This window comes from Crocodylus porosus, unplaced genomic scaffold (genome assembly GCF_001723895.1).
Source record: "Crocodylus porosus isolate Cpor-Errol unplaced genomic scaffold, CroPor_comp1, whole genome shotgun sequence".
Classification (NCBI taxonomy): domain Eukaryota; kingdom Metazoa; phylum Chordata; order Crocodylia; family Crocodylidae; genus Crocodylus; species Crocodylus porosus.
The window spans coordinates 3,551,928-3,564,538 of NW_017728936.1; the positions used below are offsets into that span (position 1 = coordinate 3,551,928).

Consider the following 12,611-nt stretch of genomic DNA (forward strand, 5'->3'; position numbering starts at 1 on the left):
CCATTCCCTGCCCCCTACTTACCAGCTCCGGTTCCAGCTCCAGCTCCCTGCTGCAGCCACCGGGGACTGCCCAAATCATCAAAGCTCCCCGAATCTTTTCTGAAGATTTGGACCTTTTAATGGGTCTCCTGATTTGATTTGGATTCAGAGATTCGGTCCCCAAACCAAGCCGAATCTCCTCCAAATCGAATCACCACCTGAAGCTTCGCACAGCCCTACTGCACACCATATTGAGTACACAGGGCATGGCAAGATGGGATCTAGGTGGCACAAGGCAGCATCCATTTACTTGAGCCCTGATCAGGGTGGCATGTGGCCTGATCCAGGCAGTGTGAAGCCAGATCTGGGCAGGGTTACATGGGGCCCAATCCAGCTGGTGCAAGGCAGGGTCTGGGAGTGTAGGACCAGGTCTGGGCAGCACAAAGCCAGATTTGAGTGTATGGGGACAAACCCCATGCACCAACCCTATGTGATCCAGCCCACATACCAGCCACTCATCCATCCCACAGGGCTAAAAGATTGAGCATCACTGATCTAGCCTCTCCGAGATGAGGTGCCTTTGGCTTCCCTTGCCCTTTCAGAGACCTCATCTGAAATCACCCGAAATATATAACCCCTCTTCCTTCAGCTATAATCTCCATGGGTTAAATTGCCTGGAGTGTGAGGGCTGGGAGCTCCAGGCTTGGTGGGACTTGTTCAGTGGCTAGGACTGCAGTTCTCTGTATCTCTTTAGTCCTTTTTTGTTCTAAGATTGTCCCAAGGTGCCAGAAGTATGCCAGTCCCAAACACATACCCCAACCCACCCGTGTAGGAGAAAAGCAACGAGGTCTCGTATTCCCCACTCTTTCCTTCATCTGCTTGCTGCAGAACAGACCCCATGTGGCTGCTTAGATTAATCACAAGCCTGGGTGCCCCAGGGAGGCCTGGCCCTGCTTTTCTATTTAGAGCTAGTAATCTAAATTCCAGCTCCCCAGCCAGGATCTTTCTTCCTACTGACGCAGGACTCTGCAAAAGCCAAACGTATTTTATTTAAAAAATCACATAGCCTGTTTTAAATTCTCAGCCCCCTTTTCCTTTCCTTGATTTGCATCTGCAAGGTTTATTAGGCTGGGCAAGAGCCAGGCCTTGGCTGTTCAGGACCCTATTGGAAATCAGATATGTATGGGCCGTTCCTTTGTGGCCACCTATCCCACGCTGCTTTTATGGGAGAGCATGGACAGTACTGGATTCCTAGAGTCTTCTGTGCCTCAGTTTCGCCATCTCTAAAATGGAGCTAATGAGACTGACTTCCTTTGTAAAGTGTGTTGATTGCTACTCATGAAAAGCACCGTGAAGAAGCTAGGGATTATTATTATGAAACTCTATAAGTAGGATAAACTAGGTTAAGGGCCACCAATATTCATGAAAAGGTAATAAAGGAAGTAGTGTGGTTCAGTGGACAGAGAATGGACTAAAATTTGGGGGACTTGCCTTCTTTTCCTAGTACAGCCACTGACCTAAGACAAGTCATTTGAACTGTTTCTATTGCCATCCTTTGACCGTCTGCTTCCTTCAGGCCACAAGCTCCCTAGGGAAAGGGTGCCTCTTACTATGTGTTTGCACAACACCTATCACACTGCGGCCTTGAGGTGCTCTTATGACGGAGCTGCTATGTCATCTTCATTGACTGGCTGGTCCTTGGGACAGTCCCTAAGAGTAGGACTCCGCCTGTGTGGGAAGGAGTTCTGTCTCAGTGACTAATTTGGAGAGGATGTAGAAGGGCGTGTGTATTTTATCTGTGCTTCCTGCCTCGGGGAGAAAGCAAAACTGTACCAGCAACACCAACAGCAGGAGCAAGCTGCCTTTCAACCCAGCTGCCACTGATAAACTGATGCACTCCTGTTGTTTAACTGGGCTTATGCCAATGGCATTATTTTGGGGACTTTTGGCAGTGATCGTGAAAGTATCATGGAAAGGAGTCATGGAAAGTATCCTGATCCCTTCCTGGTGGGTTCAGAGCAGCCTCCTCCTGAAGGCCCAGAGAACACAGTATAGTTGGGTCAAGTGCTTTCTGGGGCTCTTTCTTTAATTGGACCCCTGCACAGCAAAAAAGGAGATATAGGCAAGGTGTGTTGGAAAAAGCCTGAAGCGGGAAATATGGTAGAGATGTAGCACATCATGAAGGGTATGGACAAAGTGACCAGGGAACTGTTATCCATGAAGTCCCAGACCGCTAGAATGAGGAGGCACCCGCTTAAATTAACAAAGTAAAGTACCTGTCTATGCAACACGTAGTTCATCTGTGGAATTCATTGCCACAGGAGGTGGTAGAAGTAGGTTAAAAAGGGGACTAGGCAAATTCACGGATGCTAGCTCTATTAATAGGTGTTGAACAGAACAGTTCAAGATGTTTCTTCTGGCACCTCTAAGCCAATAATGCTAGATGCCAGGGAGCATAATGAACAGGGGACAGATCATTTTAGATATATCTGGTTCAGCAATCTCCCTCTAAAGCATTCACTCCAGCCACTGTTGGAAAAAGGATACTGGGCTATACGGACTATTGGTCTGACCCAGTATGGCATTTCTTATGTTCTTGTGGAAGTAGGATTTGCATTTGGACACTGCAGTGCTAAACAATAGTGTGAAATTCTGGGACCTAGTGCAGCTTGGAAACTCCAGGTCATGATCCTATAAATCCAATTGTGAAACTTCCAGTAAGTTTGGCGGGGGGGTCAGTGTCTAAAGCCATCATTCCATAACACAGACTTGTCTCTTTACAATAAGCCTGTCAGCCTTGGTACAAAGAGCAAGCACTGCTTGGAGTGGGAGACCTCCAGTAATGCTGCATGTGGGGCCATGAAATCCGTGGCTGGCGCTGTTCTCTCCTCAGTACTGACCCTGGGTAGCGCTAGGGGTTATGCTCATGGAGGTGACATGCTTTCAGAAAGATGTAACACTAGGGCCAGGTAGGATTTTAAGGAAGGCCAAACTCCTGTGGATAACTTGTAAATATAAGATTGTCATTATAGGCCTCTCTACGTGACCAGCTGGCCCAACACTGGCACAGCCAACTCAGAAAGGCCTGGAAAGCATGCCCAGTACCCACCTTTCTTCTGGCATCTTTTATGACGATGACAAGCATGTATGCTCATTGGCATCTTTGGTTGAATAAGTCCCTCTGGAGAAGGCAGAAGAGGGGGGCTGTCAGCATTCACTGAGCAGTTCGGGAAGTCAAGTTCAATAGAACATCCCACCGTCCCCCCTTGGATTTATAAAACATCACATTTCCCCTTTTAATGCATATGAGGGGCAGGGGAGATTTATTCTCTGATATGTAGTATCCTAAACAGAGCTTTCATAACGGTGTGCTTGCTAGGATCACTTTGAGGCTGAAGGGAGTGTTGGAATGGGATCCCACGATGGGTTTGCTGCCGTGTGAGGATTGATCCGAGGTTTTTATTTTCTTTTTGAGACTGGGGACATGGACAGCTTCTGCAAACACCCCTTCAGTGAAACCCCTCTCCCTCTGCCACATGTCTATACACAAGCCCTGAACAGTTAACCTTGTAGGGTATCTGGCATGCAACCTTGCATCTCTTGACGTCAATGGGAAGTCAGCCATTGGGTGCAGTGGGAGCCCAAATTCTCTGCAATATGGGGAGAGGGGAATTAGAGGAGTGTGAGAGCTTCTGCTCCAGGTGTAACAGGGCAGCCAGCCTACGGCCCAGTCCTGCTGTCACTGGCTTCAACATGATCCAGGCTCTTACCTTGTTTATTGAACACCTAAGGACTTGACTCAGGCCTGTTTTGTTTCAGTGTTATGTCAATGTAATTCCAGCAGAACTGGTGAATTACAAACGTGGAGGCACCCCACAAAGGATCTAGACTTCCAGATGAGTCTCCCTCCTGCAAGACACTGAATGCTATAAGCTCCTGCTGGAGTCAGGATAAGGCCTGGGAGGAGGGCGTATGGTAAAAAAGGTTGAAGAGGGGTCTGGAAGCCACCTTCACCTTTCTGGTGCTGTGAAATTTTTGCAAAAAGTCACTCCGCCTTGCACTGCCTCAGCTTCTCCTGCCTGCATCAACGCACTGAGAGTGCCTTTAAAATCATAAATAAAAAAAATGATACTTTACCTCCTTCCCAGGCATGCTATAAGCAAAAATGTTAGCAAGGCTGTAAGCTCTTCAGTTGAAAGGGGCTATGAAAGTGCAAAGCGTTATTCATATCCTTTACCTTGCTCATAATAGAGTATGCATTCATTCTGGGGAATTTCTGGATATAAACCAGACAGCTGCAGAATGACATTTCTTGAAAGCTCCTATGATTTATTTTGCACTCTTTAATCCCATTTTGTATTGAATACACATTTGTCACGGGGCTGTTGTTCAAATGGGCCTTTTAAGTCTAAAACAGGCCTCGGGATGAGACCCTCAGCCGGTGTAAATTGGCTTAATATCACTGAAGTAAGTTGCTGATTTACTCCAGAAGAGACTTGGATCCATATTTGAAATGGAAACTCATTGGCTTGGAGCATTTCAGCATTAAAACCAAGCAGTTTTACGACAGATAACGACTCTCCGTGTATCTAACCGTCTGGCCAGAGTTCTGTAGAATCTCTTTCAGCCACTGGGCGTCAGGTCCTGGGAATGATATTGTTTTTGCAGAAACTTGAATCTCTGGATAGGTTCCCTGGCTCTGCCTTTTCCATTTTGTTTTGAACACGTTCAGCTTTAGTGTCTGGGACTAGAAGCCGACAGAGCTGCTGCGGTTCATTCACATTGCACAGATTTTTGTGAAAACAAAAATAGCTTCGCGGATTTGGTAACTTTTTCTTCCCTGTTTTTTTTTTTTTTTGCTGGAAAGAGGTGGAAACTTGCACTGGGAGCACAAGAGACCTGCTTTCAATGGTCAGCTAGTGTGCTTAACCATCTTACCACTCACCGCTGTACTATGCAATGGAGGAGCTATTTAATATCATACTCACAACCAATCCTTGTCAGAAAACAATTTGGGGGCGAGTCTGCACAGTGATTTAGACACAAGGAAATAACCCCATGTCTGCCTGCTGTGTGGACATACCCTGTGTCTTGCAGTGTGCTGTACTTATCCTTCCAGGCTTCCTGTGAGAGAGGGAGGTGCCACAGTGCCCATTTATATATGGGGAACTGAGGCAAAGAGAGAGACTTGCTACAGGGTTAAGTTAATAGAAAAAGGACTTGAACCCAGGTTTTCTAGGTGTTACGTTAGTACCCTAGCTACTGTCACCACACCACCCTTTTCTGATTTGTAAACCTTGAAATAAAAGAGGGCAATAAACCAGCTCAGGGGCCTGCTAAATGATCCTCACTGTAGCATAAACCGATCCTCATTTTAGCATCCTCACTTCAGGCACTCTCAGGGCCAGATCCTCAGTGAGCTTTATTCCATTGAGTAAAGGCAGCTACAGCACTCCACGCTGGGCCACAATTTCTGATAAGGACAATTACAGTGACAATCGCGTAGCAGTTAAAGCCAGGAAAGGCAGTCACGAGAGGTGGTTTACACCCTGATTCCACATAACCTGGGGCAAGTCACTTCCTTCCTCTGTGTGACGCAGTTTCTCCGTCTAGAAGGGAAAGGTGATTTCATATTTTACTTGTAAAATGCCATTTTTTTATGTAGACCTGGTAGGGAAATTTTCAGCAAAGCATTTTTCCCCATAAAACACCTGTTCATAAAAACCAAAGCTGTTTACTAGCAAGGGTAGGTTTTGGCGAATTTAATGACTAAAAAAAAAATGTTTTCGGTTAAAATTACCCCTTTTAGCACTTTTTAGAGCAAAGAGTTTCTGTTTCTTGCAAAAGATTTTTCAGCTTGCAGTTCAATTTAATGTATCCTAAAAAAGATTTTTTTAAAGATTAAGACTGAAACAAAATATTTGAGAAGTGCTGACATTTTTTGACTGATCTAAAACATTTTTTTTTTCATTTTGGTTTGTGACTGTGCAAATTGTTGCTAGTTTGTCTTTCGCTTCTGGTTCAGGATGGGGAAAAAAAACGTTCTGCAGTGCTGGAAATCCTCATGGAAGGGGAAAAACCATTTTCCACCCAAATATAATTTTCCATGTTTTCCAATAACTTTTAAAGGGGAGGAATGAAAGTCACTGGCTGCTTGCAGGAGCTGGGAAAGAAGCAGCAATTGGTTACAAAGCGAATGGAGGGAAGAGGCTTCTGGTACAGATGAGGCTGTCCTGCCCTGATTTCGGTTACTGGTGTAACTAGTGCAGGCCCCCAGTATAGACAGGATGAGATGCAGTTTGTCCCTGTGGGTTCAAGCAAGGAAAAAGTCAACCATTGCCAACAGCAATAGTTGCTTGTATACAGTGATGGCTGCCACTGAAGCATATCAGTGGCAGTGACGCCTCAGCCTGGGAAAAGCAGTCCACTCCACACCACCAGGCTGCAAGTCATCTTTCAACACATGTGCCTGAGGGAGAAGGCACCTAGGCCAGGAAACCCCGCTCTTGTTGTAATGACAGGGACCGTGGCAGCCTTCATCTACTCAGGCTTGCGGTCCTTCTCCTCCAGAGAGGCCTTGGCAGATTCTTTGACCCAGGCAGTACACTCAGTGGGTTGTTTTTAAGTCTGGTCTATTTGCAGAGGGGATTATGGTTTCTAGTCAGAAGAAAAGGTGAAATAAAAATAAAAGCAGGTCAATTAAATAAGCATCCTTTTTTTCTCCTGTCTTCCTCCCCCTGCCCACCCCACTCTCTCTATCTTTGTCTCTCTCAGCCTCATTTTCCTTTTCATGCCAGTAACAAAAAGGCTGCAATTTTAAAAACTGAAGAAGCCTTTCCAGAGTCAGCCAGAATGGGGTTTTCCAGAAGAAGGTTTGCTCTTGTCTTGTTGCTCTTCTCCAGCCCCAGATGAAGACCATAAGATGAGCAATGCCATCTTCCGGCCTGTGTGCCTGTGATCACTGCATTTGCTGTAGAGCAGAGGTCACAAGTAGATCTTGGAGCCTCGTGCGGTAGATCTCAAAGCTTCTTGGAGTCGCTCCAAGGCTGGGGTGGTGGGGCTGAGTGCCCGCGTGCACTCCAGCCCAGCAGGTCAGTCCGTGGGGGAGTGGAGGGGCAGGGGCTGGATGGAGGCCAAGCACGGTAAGGGACAGTGCTGCAGAGGCAGGGGTAAATTGAGTGGGGCCCTGGCCAGGTGGGACTTACCTGCTGGGGAGGTGCATCCCTAAATAATTTTTTCTGCCTCGATCTCACAGACTTCCCTGCTGGGCAGGGGGTTGGCGGTGGTGCACAGTAGATCTTGGGTTGCTTTTAAATGCCAAAGGTGATCTCCTACTTAAAAAGGTTGGAGACCACTGGTGTATAGGGTTTGGGAAGAGGCAGTGTTTAATTTGGCAATTTGGGTTCTGATGAGTATTGTGATCATGATTATTATATTTAATTTCACCTCGGAGGCTATTTCTGTCGGTGTTGCATGTGTTGAGACTTTAGTCCTGCTTGCTTCTTCTTGAATCATCTCATGGCTCATCCTGCCACTTTCCTTGATCTAGGACAAGAGTTAGGAGGGAGAGAGAGTATTTGTGAAATGTGTCAGCCAGATTCTGGCAATGCATCTTTGCCTCAGCGGTCACTTGCTGGGCAATCAGAGCACATTGTTTTTCTTCCTTTCTTATGTCTCAGTCCCAGTGGTTTGCTAGAAATTTCCAGGTGTCCTTGTCCCTTTCAGGGGGTTTTCTACAGCTTCAAAACCAATCACGGGTCTGATCTTCAGCTGGTGCCCATCAGCCTGCCTTCAGTAGAGCTGCCCTGACTGCCACCACCCGAAAATCTGGACTTATAATTCAGGCCTGTCCATGGATCCTAGTGAAAGAGTCAGAAAAGTCTTATTATGGTCACTACTACATGTTTAGAAGGATTCATTCTAAAAAGTATAAGGAAATGACTATAGCATGTTGTCAGATTAGGGAAATGTTGGCTCTCTAATGATGAGTTACCTGATGAAGAATTTCTCGCATTTGAAAGCTTGCCTAGCTTCATCCCAACCATGCAGTTGGTCTAATAAAAGATATCACTCCAAAAAAGTCTTACTGTATCAAGTCATCTAGGCCATTCCCGCCTCAGAGACTGTGTAGGACAGATCCTTACATACCTTTTGCAGGGATTTATCTGGTCTGGTATTATCCAACCTCACCTTTACTCTTACTGCTCCCAGCCACTTCATAATCCCTCTAGAGCTCCATCTATCCCATGCCAGGCCACATATTTAACATCTATGTTGTGGCAGTACCTAGAGGTGAAATAGGCTATGGCACCATAGAACTGCACAAGTATGTCAAAATCCCTGCCTCAAAGTGCTTCATGACACACTTAAGCGGGCACAAGCAGGGGCGGAGAGACAAGGGAACCAAAACAGTATTACCTGTCAAATCATTTGAGAGCCATAATCAAAATTAGTCCCCTGCCTAACCTTCTTGGCATGGTCTGAACTCAACCCCTTCCTGCCTGTTGTCTTTTATCATTAGAGCCTTCCTATGATGCAGTCAGGAGAACAGGATGGGGCAATAACATGAACTCCGGTCTCACCAAAAGTAAGTAGCCGTGCTGAAAATCTCAAATGTGGGCAGAGGATGAATTTGGTTTGCTTAGTCTACATGCATAAGAATGACTGAGAGTGGAGGGACACTCAGTATCATAAACATGCAACAAAATAAAAGTAGGAATTAGTCTTTATATTACTGAGTGCCTTAGTGAAGAAGGTAGGAATTGTCAGTCTGCGACAGGTTGGTGATGCTTTAGGACCAGTGTCTTGTTTCTGAAGGTGGCCAGGCTATAAGGTAGGGGTGGGCAGAATGCAGCCTGCGGGCCAGATGCAGCTCGCCAGCCCTTTCTATCCGGCCCGTGGGGCCCCTAAAAAATTTAGAAAATTAATATTTATCCACCCCTGGCTGCCTGTCACGCGGCGCTCGATGGCTTGCCAAAACTTAGTATGCAGCCCTCCGCCCAAAATAATTGCCCACCCCTGCAGATAGCTACTCCAACCTCCTGTGAAGCTTACTGTCTTAAGACTAAATACTGCTACCTTAACTGCCCTTGGACTATATTCTGATACAGATAATAATACCTTACATCAGTACTTGATTGCTGTTATGGGGCCGTATCCATGGAATGAGGTGCTACCCAAACGGGAAATTATAGCAGGAACTGACACCTGATATTTATAAAGTGCTATGAGATCCTAGTATAGAGATGCCCAGGAGAAGGACTCGGTTCATTGCTGACCCGAGGTGATGGATTTGTCCTTAAAACTGTGTATTGCCTGCTTTTACAACTTTTATCCTCTCTGGCATAGCTAACTGGCTCTGGGCCATATTCTGGTCTCCTTCTACCATTGCAATATAAATGGCAGGGGAGGAGCTGATACCTTTGTGCAGCTCCACTCTATGGAGGGTGGGCCATGATCTGGCCCTGACCAGAGTATTACTGAGGTCAGGTGAGGATAGAAGTATCTGACCCAAAGTCTGTATTTCAGTTGTTGTTTCAGCTTTATTAAGCCTGCTTGATTTGGATGTGAAGACCACTCTATAAGGTGGTCTCTGTACCAGGCTGCTCTGAATGGGGAAGGAAGATATCAAGGAGTGAAATGATTTTCAGGGCTGGTTGGGAATTTTTTCTACATATTTTTAGTCAGAAAATATTTCTTTTAAACCAAAACTGGTTGCAGGAAAAGATTGATTTCAAGGCGTTTCCTGTTTCAAAATCATCAACGTATCCCATGTTGCTATTTTCTAAATGAAAACTTCCCTTTTTCAATTCAAAACAACTGTGGGTTTAGAAAATTTAGTACAAACATATCAAACGAAAATAAAAAGGTCAAGTTTACCTATTGTTTTAATTGACCTGGTCTGAAATTTTCGGGGGTGGGGAGGGAGGGCTTGAGTTTATGAAAGTTTTTGAGAAACTTCTTCTGATTCTGAATGGGGAAAATGCTTGAAATCTCATCTTCCCTTTGGAATGGAAAACCTCTTTTCTGCCCAGCTTCGCTGATGTGTTCATGTTGATGAACGTACCACAGTGTCTGTCTAGCTCCCTGTTTGTTCCTTCTCTTCTGCTTACACAATTTCTGCAATCTCGCTTTCCTTGTTATTACAGGCCCTCCTGTTGCAGGGACACAAAATGTGAATAAGACAGAACAACAACGACCCCAACCAGGTAACTATGTCAAGTGTGTCCCAGCTGTCCAATAAACATCTGCACGCCCCTTTCTGCTATTGTCAGATATCAAGTAGGATCCATCGTAGGCACAGGATACATAGGCGCACACTAGGGAGCTACATGTACGAGGAGGTGTCACTGGAATAATACTGAGTCATCTGTGGAATAATACTAGATTATCATCACCCACCAACAGAGTTTGCCCCACTCTGCAGCCAAAAATAAATACATAAATAGATTATCAGCTCATGGGTTGCCCTTTCCCCATTTAAAAGAGCTGTCTCTGTGTCAGCGTAGCCGTCTGCAGTGGCCAGAATCTCTAGTCAGCTGGTTTAACATTGGACGTTACAGCAGGCAACACGCTAGGTCCTGAGGCAGTTTGAAGACTTGCTTCTCTCACCATCATAAGGAGGCAGCAGGTTGAATTCTGACCTGTAACACATTGGTGTAAATTGGAAGCGACTCCAAAGAGAGTCAACAGGAGCTACACCAGCATCAAAGCAGTGTACCATAATTAAGAAAATGAAGGTCAATCAGCCTTCAAGGACTCATGCTTCCAGCTGGAGGGGTTTTTGACAAGTCAACCGCCAATCTCCATGCTGTGCACAGCTTCTTCGGACCCTATTTTAGGGTTGTCTAGGACTAGGTTTGTCTTTGGTGTAACTTCAGACGCAAGCAAATTTATTAAACTTCAGTCACCACAGTCAGGGGGGACAGCAAAGAGAAATAAAAAAATTAGAGCAGAAGAGCAGGAATGAACTGCCTCGTGAAAAGGAAGGAAATTTGTTCCTGATTAATGAATGGGGTTTTCAAAAAAGCACTCGATGTTGGCTGTACCCTGCTCCCACAGGACTCAGTAGTAAAACCTGATTCACTTCACTGGGACATGTGCTGGTCAATGCTTTGTTAGCATAAAGAAGATGTAAGACCATGTGTATACTCATCTGCCTTTACCACAAAAAGTTCTGGCAGTGGATAGCGGGCACCAGCATCAACCTGCCAGGACACATGCACATCCAGGTGCTTGGTGCAGTTCCACTGCAGCAGCACTTCTGGCAGAGCACAAAGTACACACTGGGAGGGCACCAGCTGTGGACACGACAGCTGGCAGAAGGTGTGAGCGTGTCTGCACACACCTTCTCCTGGCTGCCAAATGGCAGCATGGCCCTTACTCTGCTTGGCAGAGGGAATGTAATCGGGCAGCCAGAAAGGAGGGCTGTGCCACCACCACAGTCTGGGTGCGGTCATCCTCGGAGTTTTATCAACACAACTATGCCTCAACTGGACCAATGCTCCATTGACTTCATCAGGAGTAGATTAGGCTGACTTGGAATAGGAGCCAGACTGAGCAGATAATAAGGAACCAACACAGATAGAAAATGCAACTGATATCAGCAAGTCGGCCAACTCCTTCCATTAAGGTAAATGCATTTGCCTGGGATCTGTTAGTGCTATGCTGTCCTGAGGTTCCCTTTTCCTGCAACCAAGCATTGTAGCTCATTCAGGGAAAGTACAGCCTGTGTCCAGAGGGATTTTGATCTGAAAAAGTGGGACACTCTATGAAAACAGTGCAAGAACATCTGCGTCATTTAATACTCCATAAATAATTTGTGGCTATTCATTAAACAATACAAAGGGAAAATGAGATTTTTCCAGGCCCTGATTCCTGGGAGGGGATGGGAGCAGAACAAAAGAAGGAAAATGGAAATTTGGACAGTTCTTGAAAAGAAAAATAGCAAAGGACTTGGTTTCTTTTGTGTGGTAGGTTTAAGGAAATATTTTTCTTCTCTTTGTCCAGATCCCTATCAAATTCTGGGACCTACTAGCAGCCGTCTTGCTAACCCAGGTGAGTTCAGCTTGAGACACTAGGTAACTCTTGAGAAGACAAAAGCTACTTTCTAATGAAAGGGCCAAGTGCTTCATGATTCACCCTCATCTAATGGGTGCTGCAGGAACTTGCTGTCCTACTGTTTGTATTGATAGTCATGGCCATTGGATTGGATAGGAATGGATCCCATATCTGCCCCTACCCACTACTTTCTGTCCCATCCCTGAAGGCTAATACGGAGAACTGCTCCAAGGGCCCCACAGGGCTGTTCTTGTGATAACTTCTTTGTGCAGTCCTTGCCTTGGGCCCTGAATGATGAGAAAGATCCTGAGTGGTCTGTCTTCAGCAGCTTCACCATTATGGAGAGTGTGTGCCTGTGGGGAGTGAATGATGAAGATCAAGAACTAAAAACATAGCTAGATAGCAGAAAATAACAGTTGCTTGAGTAAAAGCAGCTTCATCGGCACTGGCCACTTCTTGAATTTGCTCCCCACAAGCACAAGCTGCTAGCATATTTGAACCCAGGATTTTCAATCCTACTTGAATACAAAAACCATACCTGTTATTTAGTTGGCCCCTATGCACTAGTCAGA

The 12,611-nt window shown here is 45.7% G+C and overlaps 1 protein-coding gene across 4 annotated transcripts in view; it reads left to right on the forward strand.

Moving 5' to 3' along the window:
* The window catches only part of FLI1 (Fli-1 proto-oncogene, ETS transcription factor), a 112,288-nt gene that overhangs the window by 96,526 nt on the left and 3,151 nt on the right, over positions 1 to 12,611 (forward strand). For 3 of the 4 annotated variants that reach the window (XM_019546980.1, XM_019546977.1, XM_019546978.1), the window contains exons 7-9: positions 8,501 to 8,566; positions 10,128 to 10,187; positions 11,989 to 12,036. In XM_019546980.1, coding sequence (XP_019402525.1) covers positions 8,501 to 8,566; positions 10,128 to 10,187; positions 11,989 to 12,036 — 174 coding nt within the window. The remainder of the gene's footprint in view (positions 1 to 8,500; positions 8,567 to 10,127; positions 10,188 to 11,988; positions 12,037 to 12,611) is intronic. The other variant, XM_019546979.1, reaches the window with a different exon arrangement.